Raw genomic sequence first — 21,449 nt, 5'->3', positions numbered from 1 at the left:
GAGGCATAGGGTCAGAAAGCTCTAGAAATCTGAGGAAAGGCAGAAAATATTTACAAAACAGCCATTTTAGCTGTTCTATACATAACCTCTAAGTATTACTGACATGGAGAGAAGAGTAAAAACATTAATAACAATTTAAAAGGCTATAGGTTCTTTTATCAGTCCAACTAGTAGCCATTCAATTTCACTTTTTGGTAAAATTACATTTTAAATTTTATTTTATTATCTTTAAGTAGTTGTACAAAGCAGTTATCGTTCATAAATCAGTTTTTCAAGTACAATGCATCCTGATCACTATTACCCTTCACATCATTCTTCCCCACCCCTCCCAACCTAAGTCCTACCCAAAACTCTGCATTTAACTGAAGACATTTCCTCAGTTAAGAAACTAACACTGCTACTCTTACATATTCATAGTGTGTGTACCAATTTATAGTAATATCAAACAGATGTGCAATCCCCAAAAGCAGATATCTTAAAATAACTGACTCATCCTATAAACTAAAACTGCTGGGGCTGGGAATATGGCCTAGTGGTAAAGTGCTCGCCTTGTATACATGAAGCCCTGGGTTCAAGTCCTCAGCACCACATATATAGAGAGAAAAAAGCCGGAAGTGGTGCTGTGGCTCAAGAGGTAGAGTGCTAGCCTTGAGCAAAAAGAAGCCAGGGACAGTGCTCAGGTCCTGAGTCCACACCCCAGGACTGGCAACAAAAACAAAACAAAAAAAATTTTCTTTAATTTTAAAAATTGTTTTACTATATCTGAGAATGGCAAAAGATCACCTTTCCCAGATTCTCTAGCAAAATAAGTGATTAAATCTTTCCAGCATTCTTTGGCATGGGCCACGTGGCTACTGTATATGTTCTTGGTACATTGTGTATTGTATATATGTCTACCTGACCTAGGGAAGGGAAAGAAAAACAGGGTGTAAGATATCACAAGAAACGTACACACTGCCCTACTATGTAACTGTACCCTTTTTGCACAACACCTTGTCAAAAAGTTTTTGTTTAATTAATAAATAAATTACAAAAAAAATAGCTATGAAGAAAAAAAAAAAAAAAGAAAAAAATCTTTCCAGCAAGACTACTAAAGTCCCTATGTTATTTCAGGTTTCTACAAACTATATTGTCACAAAAGTTTCAAAATACCCTGAGAACTTTCAAGATTATATTCACATTATCACACAACACTTCTGCCATTTCCAGATGGCATGAAAGCTATGGCAGGAATGAAGAGACAAGATGCTCAGGCTTTCCGATGGCCTCTCTGTAAGTTAACTAAATCTGTTTTTCACCTAGGCACTGAATTTCTCATTGTATTTACTTTCAAGTCCACTATCTAGGAGTTGGGTATTTAATTTTATTTTCTCTCACTTTACTCTGAATTTCTCAGAAAGTTTTTAGTACTCTTCTTTTTTTTTTTGGCCAGTCCTGGGCCTTGGACTCAGGGCCTGAGCACTGTCCCTGGCTTCTTCCCGCTCAAGGCTAGCACTCTGCCACTTGAGCCACAGCGCCACTTCTGGCCGTTTTCTGTATATGTGGTGCTGGGGAATCGAACCTAGGGCCTCGTGTATCCGAGGCAGGCACTCTCGCCACTAGGCTATATCCCCAGCCCTTTAGTACTCTTCTAGTTATAACATTTCACCCTTAATTACCATTCTACAACTTGTAAAAAATTTCCTTCATAACTAAGAAAAAATATTCAAAATTCATGGAGAAAAGAATGTGGCCTAGTGGTATAGTGCTTGCCTAGCATTCAGGAAGCCCTGGGTTCAATTCCTCAGCACCACATACACAGAAAAAGCCAGAAGTGGGCACTGTGGCTCATTGCTAGCCTTGAGCAAAAAAGAAGCCAGGGACAGTGCTCAGGGCCTGAGTCCAAGCCCTAGGACTGGCAAAAAAAAAAAAAAAACTTCAAAATTGAGGTACTAATACATGGTCTTGTCTTTTGAGATACAATAGAGTAAAACATCCAAACAATACAATAGTAGATGCTATCATCAGACAAGATTCTAGTCCCAAAATCCTGAAAGCATAATCACCTAAAACAACACACTACAAGTCTGTCACAATTCAACTTCTCATTATAATACACATTTGTAGATTGTCTCTTGGTTTATAATTAATAATGAATGTATTCACACAGTGCTATCACAACATTTACAAAGTACAATCACATATACTCTCTCCTTTGAGCATAACATAGTTGTCATCATTCATGTGTTACAGATGAAGAAAGTAACTTAAGTAAAATAACTTCCCTTCATTAAAACAGTATGTAAGCATATGATCTGGGAATCAAGCTAAGCTTTCTATCTCTAAACCTACTCTTGTTCTAAAACAACAGTGCCTTAACATGGGAGGCTACTTCTACCAAACTAACTCTTTAACAGTACAAACAATAAACAAATGAATGGAGCAAAGTAAAGCCCTCAGCTCAAACTTGGAAAACACTGCAGCTAACCTGCTTAAAAAAAAAAACAGACCCCTTTCTGGTAACTAATGGAAGCACTCCTTTGTTGTACATCTCAATATTGAATCAATGGTAAACACAAATTTTTGAAAAAGTTTACAATGAGTTAAGTTCACAACTCCACCAAATATACATCTAATAAGCTCTCACATTTTTAAATGTCAAAATCTAAAATAAATCAAAAGAAAACGCCATACCTGTTCACCTGCCTCTTGAAATTCTTTGCATGCCTCAGGGAATACATCATAAACAACGAGTGGATAGCCATGTTTCATGAGATTTTTTGCCATTGGATTCCCCATGTTGCCCAGTCCGATGAATCCAACTGGAGTCTTAGAAGCCATTGACCTAGAACACACTGATTTCAATATATTACTTTCAATAGGGGTAGATAACATTTTTATTATAAACAGTCTTTCAATACCAATGGATCTTTTATTTAATCTTTCCTATTAAAAATGTTGAAGGCTATTTTTATACTAATAACCAATTGTATTTAAACATAGAAATGTGCAAGCAGGCTAAATTCTATTTATTTCTTCAGGAAATAATCACAAAATTTTAAATAATCTCACCCACTTGCTACCTCAAAAATGCTCCTTTCTCAATTTTAACAATAAACTTAATAATTATCATTTATAAACTACATGAGTGACCTATTATGTGAAGTATTTTTTAATTTAATTTTATTGTCAAGGTAATGTACAGAGAGGTTAAAGTTACATACATAAGGCAGTAAGAACATTTCTTGTCAAACTTGTAACCTCCTCCTTCATTTTTCTCCCACCTTTCCTCCTCCCCAACCTCCCCCAAGTTGTACAGTTAGTTTACAACATATTGCCTTATGTGAAGTATTTTAGTCTTTGTGCTTATATTATATATTTTAATAACATATAAAAAAAGACTGAAAGACCTTTATACTGAACAGAGCCCAAGAATGTGAAAAGTATTACCTTCCTACTCCCAGAATTACAGAAACCGTCCCTTCTAATGGTATTAAAAGAAATTTTGGTCTAGGCGTATAGATTAGTGGCTCAACATGTGCCTAGAATGTAAAAGGCCCTGGGTTCAACCCCTAGCACCAAATAAATGAATAAAATGTTAAACCCAGGAGAATGTATTTCAACCATAGTTAGTCCTGGGGGTGGGGAAAAGAATGATTCCCTAAGCTTTAAATGGGAAATGTAATAGTATCAAGACTTGACCTAACCCCTTTCACCTTCAGAAGAGGAATTCCCATTTACCCACCCTACCCCTTAAAATAAAAGTGAGCAAGGAAAGAAAGAAGTAGAAATGAAAGAAGGAAGTTAAAACTGTATATAGTTTGTTTTACTTATCCTTTTCTCTTTCATAAAAAGATTTATGAAATCACCTTGAGACTACACAACCAAGTAATGATTTGGTGAGTAAGAAAGCTTTACAATAGCATGAAAGTAACATTAAAGACAATCTTTCAGATTTTAGAACTCGAACAAATAACCACTCAACAAATATTCACTGCATGATATACTGGCAGAGTTTAGAGAAAGACACAAGCAAGATATGATACCTGCCCCTGGAGAGCCCACAATCTACTGAAAGAGGAGAAATGACTCAACTTGCCCTTTTAATTGGTACAGTATTCTTCCTTTCTCTTTCAAGGACTCCAGTTTTAAAACTACATAATGCTGGAGATGCTAGTTTTGGAGGGTAGGATATAAGGGCTAGAGATTGATTGAAATACAGTTTAAACATGTCCAAAGATGAAACAATGAAAATCATCTCCCCCTGTAAAACTGACATAGGCAAAAACTTTTTTAAATGTGCAGTGCAACAACTAATCATAGTCACCCTTGTTTTAAGTTTCAGATCCTCTCCAATGACTGACCCCTATTCTTCCTGGAACTTAATATAATGAGATTTCCTAAAATCAAGCTATTTATTTATTTTTTATTTTTTTTTTTTTTTGCCAGTCCTGGGCCTTGGACTCAGGGCCTGAACACTGTTCCCTGGCTTCCTTTTGCTCAAGGCTAGCACTCTGCCACTTGAGCCACAGCGCCGCTTCTGGCCGTTTTCTGTATATGTGGTGCTGGGGAATCGAACCTAGGGCCTCGTGTATCCGAGGCAGGCACTCTTGCCGCTAGGCTATATCCCCAGCCCAAATCAAGCTATTTAAAACTCTAATGCTTAAGAGAGTCTCACTGGGTTAGAAGCATTATTAATTCCTTTTAATTTCATGTCTGGCTCTTTCACTACCATTAAATGTGAGTGCTATTCTTGTGCAACATCACAATACTGTGTTAAGTTTAACATACTTGGCATAGCAGAAGCCTTCTGTTTAACTTTCTGGCCCACAGGGGTTCAATGACAAAAACAACACCTAACTGAAATTTTATTTTGAAATCAAACACAATGAGATGTAAGGTAAGGTAAAAGAACTCTAGGGCTTATTAGAAAATTAACAAGAATAGTCTGAAAGAAAATGTGCCAGACCACTATGTTAAGACTAGAATGATACGATTTAACAATCTCCATAAGAAACCAGGAACAACTATATTTTAAAGGCAGTTAATTTAACAGGCACTACTCTAGGTTCAACACGTAACAAATATGGCAAGGGAGAACTAAAATTCATTCACATATTTAGCAAGAATTAAAAAGCAACAATCATTCATATATAACCATACCAGAGGCATAAATGACACACACTTTGCCCTCAAGCAACTTAAAATCTAAGAGGACATAAAGCATACAAATAACACAAGACTGTGTGTGTGGAAGTGGCACTGTGGCTCAAGCTGAAGCCCCATGACAAAAAAAAAAAAAAAAAAAGACTGTGTGTGCATACATATGTATTCGTGTACATACACACACACACACACACACACACACACACCCTACTGATAAAGGAGACAGATAAAACTTTATTTAAATAAAGTAGCATTTGACTTAAGCATTCTAGGAGGGTTAAGATTTCAAATGGCTAGAAAAACGATAAGGAAGAGAACTCTACATAGAAAATGAAACATGAAGGCTGGGAATATGGCCTAGTGGTAAAGTGCTTGCCTCATATACATGAAGCCTTGGGTTCGATTCCTCAGCACCACATATATGGAAAAAAGCTGGAAGTGGTGCTGTGGCTCAAGAGGTAGAGTGCTAACCTTGAGCAAAAAGAAGCCAGGGACAGTGCTCAGGCCCTGAGTCCACGCCCCAGAACTGGCAACAAAAACAAAACAAAACAAAGAAAATGAAACGTGAGTACATTCAAGGAACTAGAAAAGAAATAGTAATAGTTAATATTTATTACACCAGGCACTACTAAACAGTTTAAAGGTAATAATTTTATATGCTATTCAAGTCCATCTTTCAATTGGAAACACTGACACATTTGCAATTTTAAGTAAACTGCCTAAACTTTATAAATTTTTGCACCAATCTTCAAATCCAGCTAGTGTAACTATATACTTCACTTGTAACCATACAATGCCTCCACTCTTCAAACAACACATGCAAAGAAACAAAACAGCAGCCAAGACTAGACTAAATAATGTGAGCATAATATGGAAGGCTAGAAAGCATGCTAAGCAATTTGATGGTATTTTACATGCAAAAGGTAAATATTGAAGGGTTGGGCAACAAAATAACAAAATTAGACATATGCTTTAGAAACAGAAAAGAGGCAATAGTGTATAGATTGAAATAGAATAAAGAGCTTCACTGTAGGAAGATCAATATAAAAGTGACAGTAATACTCCAGGTCATAATTCAGGCTGTTAAAACAAACATACCATAGACTAGGTGATTTAAACAATAATTGATTTCTTATAATTCTGGAGGCCTAGAAATCCAAAATGAAGGTATTCAATATGTCAGATTCTGAGTCTTCCTGGTTTACATCTAGCCCTTTTTCTCATTGCATCCTCACATGAGAAGAAAAGTTCTCATGTCTCTTCTTACAGGGCTCTACCCTATAACCTAATCCTCAGAGGTCTCATCTACTAATCCTTTGACATGGGAGGGTAGGATTTCACCATATGAACTTTGGATGGACAAAACAGTCCTTAACAAACATAAGTTAAAGGATAGAAATAGAAAAACCAAGTATGAAAAATAATTAAAAGCATGCAAGAATGTAAAAATAAATTGGATTATGGACTAGAGTTTACTGGTCTCTACACTATAAACTCTGAACAACACAAAAACAGACTTTATTATAACACTGTTTATCATAGCAGAAAAACTGAAAATAAGCACATAACAGGGCACTTAATTCATAATCAAATACATGTAACAGGGCACTTGATAGGTCATACTAAATCAGGGCAATGAAACACAGTTATCTAAAATCATAGGAAATAGCTCCAGGATAAATTACTGAGTGGGAAAAAGATTATATTGTACTTGTTTTTCTGACTTTCTATATGGATACATGAGAAACATATTTCCATCCAGGAATTTAAAAGTAATGGACCCAAACTTGAAGAGAAGATTCTTACTCCTATTCTCTAGCCCAAGGTTCTAACTACTTTCATTAAAAAATGAAATAAATGAATTGGCACACTATGAGTGTTTAATGAGTTATACAGATGAAAAAATAACCATATGGAAATAAGCTACTTTATGAAGCAATTAGAGTAACAATAGTGATATAAAGTGGATCCAGTAAAAGTGAACTGTATTACAACAGCCATTACACACTGCAAGTTGGGGCTCCAATATCCTCTCCTCCTTCATTTAGGATCAGGTTCCCAACTGTCTAAGCAATATATGGTAATGCTATTTCTGACAACTGTCTGACTTAGGAGCTGCCATAACTAAGTTAAACACACACACGCACGTGCGCGCCTGAAGAGCTACAGAAAATCTGAAAACTTAATAGGAAATGAATGAGATTATGAAAGAATTGTATCTAATCAGTAAACTTCTGTGACCTAAGGGGCAGCTGGGGAAAGGTCCAGAGGAGAGAGAACAGACATTACTCAGAATCTGTGCAGCAGGTTGACAAAAATATTAGAATCTAAAGCATCAGTGAAACTTCCTGACTATAAATAAGTTTGAGATTGGATATATACAAACTTGGGGAGGTACTTTATGGAAATGAAATAAGAGTAGTCAAAGGACCAGTGTAATGATGAAAATAAAAAGCATGGTTAGTCAGTAAGTTCACAGAGGGAGCTCTAACAACCAGAAGACTAGTTCTCATGAAATCTGGGCAAAAAAAAAAAAAAAAAAAGAAACTATAATAAGATTCTAGAAGAACTTAAACCTAGTGTTGTAGAGGTTGAGGAAGAAAAATGAGGACATGACTGTCAATCAAGATGAAGTTTTCAATGATGGGTTCAATATTCCCTATTTAATCTTTGTTTGTGGCAAAGACAGAGAAAGAGTAATAGTATAACTAGCTGAACTGTCAAAAGAACAATAAGTAATTTATTGAGGATGATAAAATTTTAAATTGTCCCTGAATTTAAAAGCTCTAGATGAGGGGCTGGGGATATGGCCTAGTGGCAAGAGTGCCTGCCTCGGATACACGAGGCCCTGGGTTCGATTCCCCAGCACCACATATACAGAAAACGGCCAGAAGCGGCGCTGTGGCTCAGGTGGCAGAGTGCTAGCCTTGAGCGGGAAGAAGCCAGGGACAGTGCTCAGGCCCTGAGTCCAAGCCCCGGGACTGGCCAAAAAAAAAAATAAATAAATAAAAAAATAAAAGCTCTAGATGAGATTATTTCTTAGATGTTTGTCCTTGAAGTAAAAAGTTACTTCTGTAGATACCAAGTTTTATCAACCAGAGGACCTACTTCAAAAGGTTATTGTAAAGATTACTTAAGATAATGCATGCAAAACATTAAACAATGCCTAGCACATGTTAAGTCAGTAATACTACTTTTATTAGCAAGAAGTAGTACCATGGGACAAATATTATGCCAAATGGTCCTTTTGCCTACTAGGTTAAAAGAGCCAAAGAGATTAAAGATATGGAAGCATTTAGGACAAGACAGTTTTTAGTGAAGACAAAGCAGCAGGAGAGCCTAGAAAATAAGAGAATTTGCACATATGGGGCAAAAATGCAAAGGAGAGTCATGGAATCATTTCCCTGAAAATTTTAAAACCTAAAAATGCTTGTTCCTTCAAGTAAGTTCTAACAGTGGTATGTAGAAAGAGCAAAGTCAGACCACAGATAAAATGGGAGGGGTGGGGGATAGGGGGAGATTGGTAAATAAACTAATTTGATAATCTGGTGTTAAGTTTCTATTTCAATAGGTGCAAACTTACAGAGACAATTTCTCAAACTCAACATGAGCAAAGTTATCCACATCTTGGTAATCCGATATACTGTTTCAAAATATGTAATGGACTGTTTTTACATACCCAGTTTTTTCCTAATCAAAATAATACATGGGGCTGGGGATATGGCCTGGTGGCAAGAGTGCTTGCTTCTAATACATGAAGCCCTGGGTTCGATTCCCCAGCACCACATATACAGAAAACGGCCAGAAGTGGCGCTGTGGCTCAAGTGGCAGAGTGCTAGCCTTGAGCAAAAAGAAGCCAGGGACAGTGCTCAGGCCCTGAGTCTAAGGCCCAGGACTGGTTAAAAAAAAAAGAAAAGAAAAACACACACACACACACACAAAATAATACATGTTTATTGCACAAAACTGGAAAGCATGAAAAAGTACCAAGTTGTGTGGAAAAAAGTTAATCTCACTACACAAAAATAAACACTGTCAAAAGTTTTACAAAGCCCTTTTTTAGTCTCTGAACACATTTTTCCCCATTATGTGTAAGATTATACCATACAGTAATTTATCCTTATGCAAGGGAGGATATAGATATACTCCAGACTCTTAGTGACTGTCTGAAATTGTAGACAGCCCCAAATTCTATACATAGTCTACACATATACATATAGTTTTTCTTTTTTCTTTTTCTTTGGCCAGTCCTGGGCCTTGGACTCAGGGCCTGAGCACTGTTCCTGGCTTCCTTTTTGCTCAAGGCTAGCACTCTGCCACTTGAGCCACAGCGCCACTTCTGGCCGTTTTCTGTATATGTGGTGCTGGGGAATCGAACCCAGGGCCTCATGTATACAAGGCAAGCTCTCTTGCCACTAGGCCATATCCCCAGCCCCATATAGTTTTTTTTCTATAAATACATATATATCTATAATAAAGGTATGTGTGTGAGTTTTAAACTAGACACAGTGACAGACTAAAAATAACTAATAATAAAGCAGAATGCTTCTAACAATATATTTTTTAGTTATATGAAGGTGGTCTCTCTTCCAAAATATCTTTTCATTTAGTCTTTTTAGAATGGGGGAATAGCAGAAATGCAAAAAAAAAGGGGGGGGATGGGATGTCAAAGAAGAGATAACTACAGTACCTGCAATGTTGGGTCCTACTTGATGAAATAATATTCTATAATGAGCACTAATTTCATGCTAAAAGTTAGTGAAGTAAAGGTAGTGACTTATTCTAGACAGACCCTTCAATCTGAGTCAAGCTTTTTTAATAATAAATATTCCTTTTGTGTCATTTCACAGTTAAAGATAAACTTCACTTCTAGGATCACATGTCACTTTTCAGAACTTCATGTTTTACCCTGGAAGCTAATAAAAACTTGGGGAAAAAGTCATTATGTTTTTGATTTATGCTAGAATTATGCTGCTTTGAATATCACATATACACGAAGGACCAATTAAAAAATATTATTCCCATTGCTATATACAATATCAGTTAATGTTCCCATCCCACCTATGGTCAGGTGGTCGGTCAGTCACTTTAAGTTGTCCTGATAGTTATTTTTCCATGTAAGTGCTGATGAATCACAAGAAGTGTAGAGGGCCTCTGTATGTGGAGCTTTGTTTTCCCTCTGTACAGAAATAATCTAAGCCTAGCACCTTTGGCTCATGCTTGTAATCCTAGCTACTCAGGATGCTGAGATCTGAAAATGACAATTCAAAGCCAGCCTAAGCAAGAAAACTCCTTGAGACTTTTGGAGAAATAACTAAGAGACAGCACCCTGGCCCTAAATTCAAGCCACATCACTGGTGCACACACATATATGCAAAAACAAAACAAAAATAACAAAAACAAAAGGTGCTGGGAATATGGCCTATTGGCAAGACTGCTTGCCTCATATACATGAAGCCCTGGGTTCGATGCCCCAGCACCATATATAAAGAAAATAGCCAGAAGTGGCGCTGTGGCTCAAGTGGCAGAGTACTAGCCTTGAGCAAACAAAAGCCAGGGTCAGTGCTCAGGCCCTGAGTTCAAGCCCCAGGACTGGCAAAAATAATAAGTAAATAAAAACAAAAGGTTCAAAAGTAAGTTAGATTTTAAAATAAAATACAAATTTGATTTTTATTAAATGGGCAATGTAACAGTAATATGTACATAGTTTAATAGTTCTCTTTTTTTCTATTTTCTTTGCAAAGCATTAAAGACATTAAAATTAAGATGGCACTACTGACCAGTGACTTTAGGTATAAGTTTTTTTATTTGGTTTTGGATTTTTGCCTATACCAAGGTTTGAACTGGGGGGGCAGGGGAGGAGAGGACAGGCTTGGTTGGCTTGCTTCCTGTGCTGGAAAGCCACCAGGACCCAGAAAGTCTCTTTTCTATTTTGTTTTGTTTTGTTTTTGTCGATCTAGGAGCTTAAACTCAGGGCCTAGGTACTGTCCCTGAGCTCTTTTGCTCAAGGTGCACTCTACCACTTTTGAGTCAATGCACCACTTCCGGTTTCAAAGTGGTTAATTAGAGCTAAAAGTCTCACAGGAACTTTTCTGCCTGGGCTGACTTTGAACCACAATCCTTAAATCTCAGCCTCCTGAGTAGCTAGGATTACAGGCATTAGCCACCAGGGCCTGGCAGATGTCATCTTTTTTAAAATAATAAATTATAGGGCTGGGAATATGGCCTAGTGGCAAGAGTGCTTGCCTCCTACACATGAAGCTCTCAGTTCGATTCCCCAGCACCACATATATGGAAAACGGCCAGAAGGGGCGCTGTGGCTCAGGTGACAGAGTGCTAGCCTTGAGCGGGAAGAAGCCAGGGACAGTGCTCAGGCCCTGAGTCCAAGGCCCAGGACTGGCCAAAAAATAATAATAATAATAATGAAAAAATAAAGAGTTGAAATTCAAGGTGAAGTATGTAACTTGAGGATATGGATAGGTTTGGAAAAGATGGGGGAGAAAGCTGAAAGGGGTGACATTGATCAAGATAAATTGTCCTTATAATCTGACTTGTTCAAACTCTTTTGCACAACTCCTTTTTTTTTTAAGTTGAAATTAAAAAGAAATTAACACTTAGTGGTAAAAACAATGCTAATAGAAATGGGCCATAGGGCCCATATTCCTAACTATTCAGGAAGCTGAGAACCAGAGGATTTTAGTTCAAAGCCAGCCTGGGCAGTAAAGTCCATGAGACTCTATCCCCAAAATAACCAGCAAAAGATGTTAATAGAGTGTCAGCTCAGCAAGCAAGCCTGAGGAATGCAAAGCCCTGACTTCAAAACCCAATATCCAAGTGGGGAAAAAAAATTCAACAGGGTTAAAAAAAATTATTATAAAACTAAGACTTTTCAAAATGCTTTTCACATACCTTTAGGCCAAAGAACCTTAAGCAAAAGGTCATATGCTAAAGTGGTCTAACTAGTATTTTGAATTAGGTAGGCCCTTCCAGCTGTCAAAAACAAATACTAGAGTTTTGGGACACAATTTCTTCCATCATAAATTCTACAAACTTTCGTAGCTCTAAAAAGCACATCGAGGATTCATTACATATCATTAAAACACCTTTCAAAACCACTAAGCAGCAAATACATCTTCCTCAGCTAATCAAATCTGAAAGAACTGTGTATTCATTTGAAACTCTAGTTCTTTCAGTTGCTTGGAAAAGTGACTGATGCTATTGCATCTCCAAAGTAGGAAATATTTTTTGCAGCTCAAATAAATTCTGTGAGTGTACCCCTTGTTACTATGATTGTCTACCAGACTCATCTTTTCACCACATAAAGGCTGTCTTTCTGTAGCATGAAAAGAAATGTATACGGTTTCCTTAGGGGAAAGACTAAAAACTATCTGTTCAGAACTTAATTTCTCAAAATTTCTCAATATTTTTGTTGTTTCACTTTTTTGTGCCAGTTCTGGGGCTTGAACTCATGGCCTGGGTGCTGTTCTTGAGCTGTCTGTTCTACCACTTGGGCCACAGCTCCACTTCTGGTTTTAGGTTAACTGGAGGTAAGAGTCTCTCAGTCTTTCCTGACCAGGCTGGCTTTGAACTTCAATCCTCAGATCTCAGCCTCAGCTAGGATTACAGGCATGAGTCACAAGCACTTGGCTTAACAGGATATTTTTTTAAAACAAAGATCAGAAAAAGTTAATACCATGAGGATTTTTTCCCTTCACTGCTAAGGATGAATCTAGACTCATGCATGTTAGGCAAAACTGAGCTTCATCCTCTAGCCAAATACCAATAATTTTTTGTTAATCCTGAATATGGCTGTGCCAAACTGTGCCTTGTTCAAAACTAGCTTTTATACATACACAATAACACTGCCCCAACAAGTCAACCAACTTTTCTTTGTTTCTTGCCTCAACCCCCTGTAGTACTGGAGTTTGAACTCAACGCCTTGCAAGCAGGCAGTTTACCACTTCAAGCGTCTCAATTAAAGCAGCACCGAGATGTCATTAAAAAAAATGTAGATTTTGAAGAATCAACACCTCCTTTCTAGACAGCTGGCTATACCCTAGTTCACTTCTTCAAGAGGCAAATTTGTCTCCTGAAAAATGAAAAGACTGAATTTGTTTTCTGTGGATCTTCACTTATCTCTAAAAGCTGCCTCTGCTCTACGTCCCGGATTAGCTGGAAACTTCAGGGTTTGGAGAGGGGGGAGAGAAAGGAGGCGGGATGGATTCGGCCCTCATTTGGTTTGTTTTTTTAAATGCTGTGGTTAATAATTGGACCGAAGGGCCCAACTTTCTGGCAGCAGAGTTACAGATCTGGGGGTGAACCCGCCTCCCTGGTCAAGAGTAACACGCTTTGCAGGAATGGTAGGCTGTGACTGTGACGGTCGCGTGGACTAAGGGGATTAAACACCACTCCGCCCCTGAGTCCCCAGGCAGCCCACTCAGGGTGCAGCCCCGGGAAAGCAGGCGGGGTCACGCGAGTGGGTGCGGGGTCAACCCTGGCAGCTGGGTCTCCCAATGTCCCAGGGCCCTAACTCCAAAGACGCAAGCCCCGGACCCAAGCCCTCCTCCCTTCACCCCGAGCTCCCCCCACGGCGAAGAACGTTGAACCCCGCAAACAGGGCACGGGTTACGGGTGAGAGACAAGGAGACGGGATTTTTGGTCACACACGGAGGCGGGCCTTTGAGACCAGTCAAAATTTTTGTTTTTAACCCTCAATCCAACCATGGTACCTCCCGAGGAAAGACCTCTCCGGGCCGCCGGGTCGCGAGAAGCGGGCGGCCAGAGGAGAGATGTGGGGAAGAGGCGCGAGGTCCTTACCCGCTGCAAGGCTGGCGGCTGCCGGCTGCTGCCGGTGGGCCCAGTACCGGAGGCCGGAGGCGGCTCCCCGGAGCCGCAAGGAGGCTGCCATGCTGCCCCGCCTCCCCCCTCGGTGACCTCCGCCGCCTCCCAGCTGGCCCGCACACTGCGACTGTGCGCGGCCAGGCAGGCACTGCCGCGGCCGGGGGGCGGGGGTGGGGGGACACTCGCGCACGCGCCCTCGCAGCTCCGGGCTGGCGTGCGCCCGCCCATGAGGGGAGGGACACCAAGTCGTGAGGGGTGGCCCAGCGAACGGAGACTGTCAATTCCCTTACAGGCAGGGGAACTGACCAATCAAAACTCGAAGACTCCTCATGACCCCGCCCCCAAACTGCTCACTGTTTACTACGCGAGGGCGGGAGTCTCCTCATTTACTCAAGGCTGAGGACGTGTAGGTGGGTGGTGGTGGCTGCAGTGTCCTCAACCCACTGGTCCCCAGAACCGCCCCTTCGAGGATTGTAACTACGTGTATTTCTTCCCTGAACCAAAGGACAAAGTTTGGCAGTAGCTTGCTGCAATTTTTAGGCAAGAGCAGAAATCCCCAGTCTTTTCAAGTGTTGAGCATTTCCAACTAAAGTAATATGTGGATCCCCTAACGTTTCTATTTTCAGAGTCTGTTTGTTGAAAAACAACTACAGAAACCTACCATGTATGTAAAAACTGGATTCTCTGTTAGTTAACCCAACGGTTTCTTAATAAATTTGTAAAACAGTAGGGGAAAAGTTAATATTACTCTTGTTGAAGCAGAATTTCTAGGAATTTGCTTTCTGCATTTCAAGACATACTTCTTTAATGTTTGCAAATTCTACACCCTACAACTATTTTGCAACTGAATAACAAAGTAAATTAAAATCCATGACCCTGTAAGAATGTATATCCAGGAGTGTTAGAAGCCACACTTATTCATTCTTCTTTATGTGCCCAGAGTATTTACTTGCATTTCTTGAAGAAAGTTACAGGGTTTCCTTTCTCCATTGAAGGGCTGGGATCCCTAAATACAACAAAGTTAAGCTTCAAGCCTTCAAAGAGGTAGTAGTCCAAATAAAAAAGAGAGTGAAATATTCAAGTATTAAGAACCCCAGAGGGGTTGGGAATGTGGCTCAGTGGTTGAGTGCTTGCTGTGCCTGCTGGGGGAGTCCCAGTTTGAAGCCAGCCCAGACAGAAAAGTCCATGAGACACTTTATCTCCAACTACACAGAAAAAGCTGGAAGTGATGCTGTGGCTCAAGTGGTAGAGCACTAGTCTTGAGCAAAAGAAACTCAGGGACAGTGTCCAGGCCCTGACTTCAAGTCTCAGGACTGGCAAAATAAAAATTAAAAAAAAAAAACAAAACAGGGTCAGCCCAAGGCGGGGGTAGCTTATGCCTGTAACCCTAGCTAGTCAGGAGGCCGAGATCTGAAGATTTCCATCCAAAGACAGCACACACAGAAAAGTTCACAAGGCTTTTACCTCAAATTAATCAAAAAGACAGAAGGGGGAGGCATGACTCAAGTGGTAGAACACCAGCTTCAAACAAACAGAACAAAAAAAGCTAAGGGAAAGAATCTAGGCCTTGAGTTCAAGCTCCCCTCACCACCCAACTTCAGGGTCTCTACCCCATGCCCTACTCCAAATTTACTTTATGTTCATTTGCCAAGGGTGGTTTTCACCCAACCTTTTCATCTAAACAGCAGAATCAAGGTTGATTTTGACCTTTTCCTTTTTAACTCCTGGTTTCTCATAGAGTCAGAAGCCACAATAGGGAAAGCAAAGGTTTTAGATAATCTCCACGCAGACTCCCTCCTGGTTGTAGGCATATCAAGAATTTTCCAGGAGCTAGTAGAGTGCCAGGACTCATCTGTAACTAGTAGGAAAAATTTTCTTCATGTGTTGACTCTGCACCACACTTCCCCACAGTAACAAAAGATACCGCAGAGAGGAAGGTAGGAATTCATTTCAGGTATTGGACAGTTTCCTCAGATTGGTACCCCAACCCTAATAAGATTTTTTTTCTGGTCCTGGATCTTGAGCTGGTCTTGAACTCTGAGCCTGGCTTTCTTTTGCTAAAGCCTAATGCCCTACCACTTGAGCCACACTGCCACTTCTAGCTTTGCCTCAGTAGTTTATTAGAGGTAAAAGAGTCTCACACTTTCCTACTAGGCTGGCTTCAAACCTCAATCCTCATTTCTCAACCTCTTGAGTAACTAGGATTACAGGTGTGAGCCACCCAGCACCTGCTCCTAATAGATTTTCAGTAAGCTTCTGAAGTATTTTATGTTTCTTTTTTCTCCTTTGCTTAGGTTTTAACTGAAATAGACCTACCATAACTAGTAAACACAGCCCAACAAATTTCTTTATTTAACTGCTCAAATAGTCTTGCTTCCAGCTATGCCAAATCTCCTTAGTAGAGCTGTTTACAATACACTCAATTGATCTCCAGGCACTGGTCCCTGAGATAAAAGGATTGTAATCCTTGCTACTCTGGAGGCTGAGATAAAAGGATTAAGATTCAAAGCTAGCCTGCACAGGAAAGTCCTTGAGACACTTATCTCCAATTAAACACCAGAAAACCAAAAGCGGCACTGTAGCTCTAAGTGGTAGAGCACTAGCCTTAAGCTGAATTGCTGAGAGACAGTACCCAAGCCCAGGGTTCAAGCCCTACAACTGACCAAAAAAAAAAAAAAAAAGAAGAAGAAGAAAAAGAAAAAGACATCAATTGATCACTCTAGTTCTCAGTCCTCTTGAGATTTGATTTTCAGACTGCTTTTGTCATTGTTATTATTTCCATACAAAGGCTGCCTCCTGTGAACAACATCCTCCTAGAAGTAGAAAGAAGGGACTTAGTAAAAGCAAGCACAGGGGCTGGGGATATGGCCTAGTGGCAAAAGTGTTTGCCTCTTATACATGAAACCCTGGGTTCAATTCCCCAGCACCACATATACAGAAAACAGCCAGAAGTGGCGCAGTGGCTCAAGTGGTAGAGTGCTAGCCTAGCAAAAAGAAGCCAGGGACAGTGCTCAGGCCCTGAGTCCAAGGACCAAAACTGACAAAAAAAAAAAAAAAGCAAGCAGAGCTAATCCTGAATATGTGTGTGCATGTGTGTGTGCATGTGTGTGTGTAGGTGCATATGTATTTCTGCACTGATAGTCGGGTTTGAACTTGGAGCCTGGGCACTGTCCTATGTTTTTTTGCTCAAGGTTGGTGCTCTACCATTCAAACCACAACTTCATTCTGTCATTTTGGTGGTTAATTTAGAGATAAGAGTCTCACAGTCTTTCCTGCTGGACTGGTTTGAAAGGTAATCCTTAGATCTCAGCTTCCTGTATAGCTAGAATTACTCCCAAGTAGTAGGCATATTTATGCCCTGTGGTCTGATTCTCTGTATATTTCTTTTCCTATTACCTTTACTTATGTTTGCATCTTGCCTGAATTCTCTTGCTGGCCACATGGACTGAGATCAACTTAGCAACTGCAAATTCCCCCATAACAACCTGACATTCTCTCTGTGTCTCTGTTTCAGTTTCTGTCTCTCTGTCCGTCTCTTCCTCTCTCTGTCTCTGTCTCTGACTCTGGTAATAAGTTATGTATCCCAGTGACCATGAACTCAATCCTCTAGCTTCTACCTCCTGAGCACTAGGATTACAAGTGTGCACCACGATACCCAGTTTTTTGGATGATTTTCACAAGCAATGTCAAATCATCTTAAATAAATAAATACACACACATACCACACACACACACACACACACACATATATACATAGAGAGAGAGAGAGTAATATGGAGGTCAGATCTGGCCAGCGCCATCATTGGCTGTTGAGGGGTGTCAGATTGATTCCATCTCAGTTAAAGAGAGCTGACTGCATCTTTACTAAGCTCTCCCCTGCCCCTGAACCTCAGGGTTGGGAGTGTGCCCTGTCTGCTCAGAATCCAAGGAAGTTCCCCTTCACTATGATAAGATTGGGTAAACTGCTTGACCTTCTAAGTTGTGGAAGGCTCAAGGAATGTTCAAGGTTAAACCTGTGTCCTCCCATGAGTAGGCGTTTCTACCTGCATCATGTGAGCCCCCCCCCCCCAATCCATGTGCCAATTCTAACTAGAATGATAGGTTGGTTCAAACAGACACTGTGGAGGCTGGGAATATGGCCTAGTGGTAAAGTGCTCGACTCGTATACATGAAGCTCTGGGTTCTATTCCTCAGCACCACAAATATAGAGAAAAGCCGGAAGTGGCGCTGTGGCTCAAGTGGTAGAGTGCTAGCCTTGAGCAAAAAGAAGCCAAGGACAGTGCTCAGGCCCTGAGTCCATGCAACAAAAACAAAACAAAACAAACAGATACTGTGAGACAGACTGTAATTCCATTGGCCACCTGCGTGTGACCTGGCATGCTCTGTAAGTGCGTGTGGCAGGTTTGACTATGTGATGTTGGCCTTTATAACCCGGCCCAGAAGGCTGCTCCTGGTCAGTTTCACCTCCCGAATCTGGGCTGTGACCCTGGCTGGTCGGTTTGCTTTTTACTTCCCCAATAAATCCATCCTTTTATCTTTTTGCTGGAGACTGAGTGGTAGACTCTTGGAGGAACCAGGAATCCCCTCCCTTGGGGGTGGGGGGGGACTCCATTACATATATGACATTCACAGACGTAGAAGTACTTCATTCTTTCTCTCTGTTGTTTTGTTGTGCCAAGTCGCAAGATCACCACCAAGAAGACCACCGAGACTCAGACATTCCGAAATGCAATAGCAAGGCAAGACTTTATTTTAGCGAGCTGCAACTCGGGCCTCGTCCTACCCACCGACATAGCAGAGATTAGGAGGTAGCCTCGAGTTTATAAAGGCAAAGAACAAAGTTACAACAATCAGCTGTTCAAGCAAGCAAGATTAGGATACAGGTACAAATCTGATTGGCTCAGGGTTTGATTCTAGGGGTGATTAGAGTTAAGCATTCCCAGCGGTTAGAGTTCTAGACCGACTGGGCCCTAATGGGCTTGTCCTGGGTCTGCTCACAGGGCCTGTTTAATCTCAGGTTCGCGTGGTAAAGTGGGGTTCACGTGGTAAAGTGGGGTTCACGCGGTAAAGTGGGGCCTGACTTCAAAGTCTGGCACTTCAGTTTGTTCTTATGGCTCTGGGGTTTTTAAGCTTGGGGAACTTGGGGCTTGGTAAGAAGGCACTTTGTCACTTGAGCCATGCTTAATTGAGAGGGGGTACCCCTCTCTCAGTGAAGTGAGAATTTGAACTCAGTGCCTCTCTTTTGCTCTACTGCTGAGCCATGTTTGTAGCCCTTGTTTGCAATGTTTTTGTTTTTTTAAATAAGGTCTCATTTCCTGCCTAGGTACAGGCCTGGGTTGCAATTCACCTATTTTAGGCTGGGATGACAGGCACAGATATTGCTGTCATGCACAGCTTGTTCCATGGAGATAGTCTCAGACTTTTCTTTCCAGGCTGGAGGAAAACCTCAGTCCTTTCGATCTCAGCTTCCCAAATAGCTAGATGTGAGCCTCCAGTCCCAGCTAAAACGTATTTCTTTTTATTTATTTATTCTTGGTGCCAGTCCTGGGACTTGGACTCAGGGCCCGAGCTCTGTCCCTGGCTTCCTTTTGCTCAAGGCTAGCTCTCTGCCACTTGAGCCACAGTGCCACTTTTGGCCATTTTCTATATACATGGTGCTGAGGAATCGAACCCAGGGCTTCATGTGTAAGAGGCAAGCACTCTACCACTAGGCCATATTCCCAGCCCCACGTATTTCTTTTTATAAACATGTATATCTGTATTTAGAACACAAGTTTTAAGGCAAGAAAATGACTCAGATTTCAGTATAGAGGTTACCTCTGGGATATAGGGCAGGGCAGGTTTACTATTACTTTAGCACAACAGTGTTACAACACATTTCACAGGGCTTATTCACAAGTCTGGGCCAATAGGAAATCTGAGAAGACCAGAATGTACTTCTAAATGTGGTAATACGATGAAATCTAGATGTAATATGGAGGTCAGATCTGGCCAGCACCATCATTGGCTGTTGAGGGGTGTCACATTGACTCGATCTCAGATTAGTTAAAGAGAGCAGAAGCCAACTCCATCTTCACTAAGATCTCCCTATCCAGGGAAGTTCCCCTTCGCTATGGTAAAATTGTGTAAACTGCTTGACCACCTGAGTAGTGCAAAGCTCAAGGTTAAACCTGTGCCCTCCCATGAGTAGGCGTATCTGCCTGTATGATGTGAGCCTGGCCAAATTCATGTGCCAAGTCTAACTAAAATGATAAGTTGGTTCAAACAGTTGCTATGAGGCAGATTGTAACACCATTGGCCACTTGTGTGTAACCTGGCATGCTCTGTAAGTGTTGTAACCTCATTGTCCACCTGCATGTGGCAGGCTTGACCCTGTGATATTTGCCTTTATAATCTGACCCGGAGCATGGCCTGGGGAGTGTGGTCCCAGTTCCCGAGTCTGGGCCGTGACCCTGCTCGGTCACTATGCTTTTTGCTTCCCCAATAAATCCATCTTTTTACTTGAGACTGTCTCTGAGTGATGAACTCTTGGAGGGATGGGGGATTCCCCGCCCCCTCGGGCCCCATTACATTGTGGTTCCCTCCCCTGGGGGGACCCCATTACAGTAACTAGTGTTAGAAGTAGAACTCAAAAACTAGGCATTACATTGGACATGGTAGTACATGCCTGATCTCAAAAGTTTAGCCTGAGCTATACAGATCCTGTCTGGAAGGAAAAGAAAACAAAACAAAAACAAAAAACAAGCTGGGCATCAATGTCTCACACTTGTAATACTAGCTACTTAAGAAACTGAGAACTGCCAGACTGTAGAAAACTCTACAAGATTTCCTCTCCAATTGACTGGCAAAAAGTTGGGCTGGAGGTGTGTGGATCAAGTAGTAGAACAAAAGAAAACTGAGTAAGAGAACTGAGTAAGAATATAAGACTTCGGGGCTGGGGATATGGCCTAGTGGCAAGAGTGCCTGCCTCATACACATGAGGCCCTGGGTTCGATTCCCCAGCACCACATATACAGAAAATGGCCAGAAGTGGCGCTGTGGCTCAAGTGGCAGAGTGCTAGCCTTGAGCAAAAAGAAGCCAGGGACAGTGCTCAGGCCCAGAGTCCAAGCCCCAGAACTGGCCAAAAAAAAAAAAAAAAAAAAAGAATATAAGACTTCAAGTTCAAGCCCTTGGTACTGACACAAAATAATAGATAAATAAAATAATAATAAAGCACAGGCATGTTGATAAATACCTTATAGAATCTCTTTTTTAAAAGCAAGGCTAGGGGTGGAAATGTAGCATCATGGAAGAGTGCTTGCTTAGCATGTAGGAAGCCCTGTATTTGATTCCTAAGTACCATATAAACAGAGAAAGCTGGAAGTGGCACTGTGGCTCTAGTGGTAGAGTGCTAGCCTTGAACAAAAAGAAGCTCGGGGACAGTGCTCAGGCCCTGAGTTCAAGCTCTAGGACTGGCAAAAAA

General features: G+C 40.9%; 1 protein-coding gene and 1 long non-coding RNA gene across 2 annotated transcripts in view; one reads left to right on the top strand and one right to left on the bottom strand.

The window, feature by feature from the left end:
- Positions 1–14,139, bottom strand: part of Hibadh (3-hydroxyisobutyrate dehydrogenase) — a 114,250-nt gene extending 100,111 nt beyond the window's left edge. Inside the window, exons 1-2 of the mRNA XM_048339623.1 lie at positions 13,963–14,139; positions 2,674–2,834 (exon numbers count right to left, since the gene is read on the bottom strand). Coding sequence (XP_048195580.1) covers positions 2,674–2,834; positions 13,963–14,053 — 252 coding nt within the window. The 5' untranslated portion in view covers positions 14,054–14,139. The remainder of the gene's footprint in view (positions 1–2,673; positions 2,835–13,962) is intronic.
- LOC125346785 lies at positions 1,079–1,671 on the top strand. Its single transcript, XR_007210031.1, has 2 exons — positions 1,079–1,399; positions 1,616–1,671. It is a non-coding gene; the product is annotated as an uncharacterized LOC125346785 (long non-coding RNA).
- Positions 14,140–21,449: the final 7,310 nt, after the last annotated feature.

This window comes from Perognathus longimembris, chromosome 2 (genome assembly GCF_023159225.1).
Source record: "Perognathus longimembris pacificus isolate PPM17 chromosome 2, ASM2315922v1, whole genome shotgun sequence".
NCBI classification, from domain to species: Eukaryota; Metazoa; Chordata; class Mammalia; order Rodentia; family Heteromyidae; genus Perognathus; species Perognathus longimembris.
The sequence above is the reverse complement of the archived record's forward strand: the minus strand, read 5'-3'. Positions and strand labels throughout refer to the sequence as shown.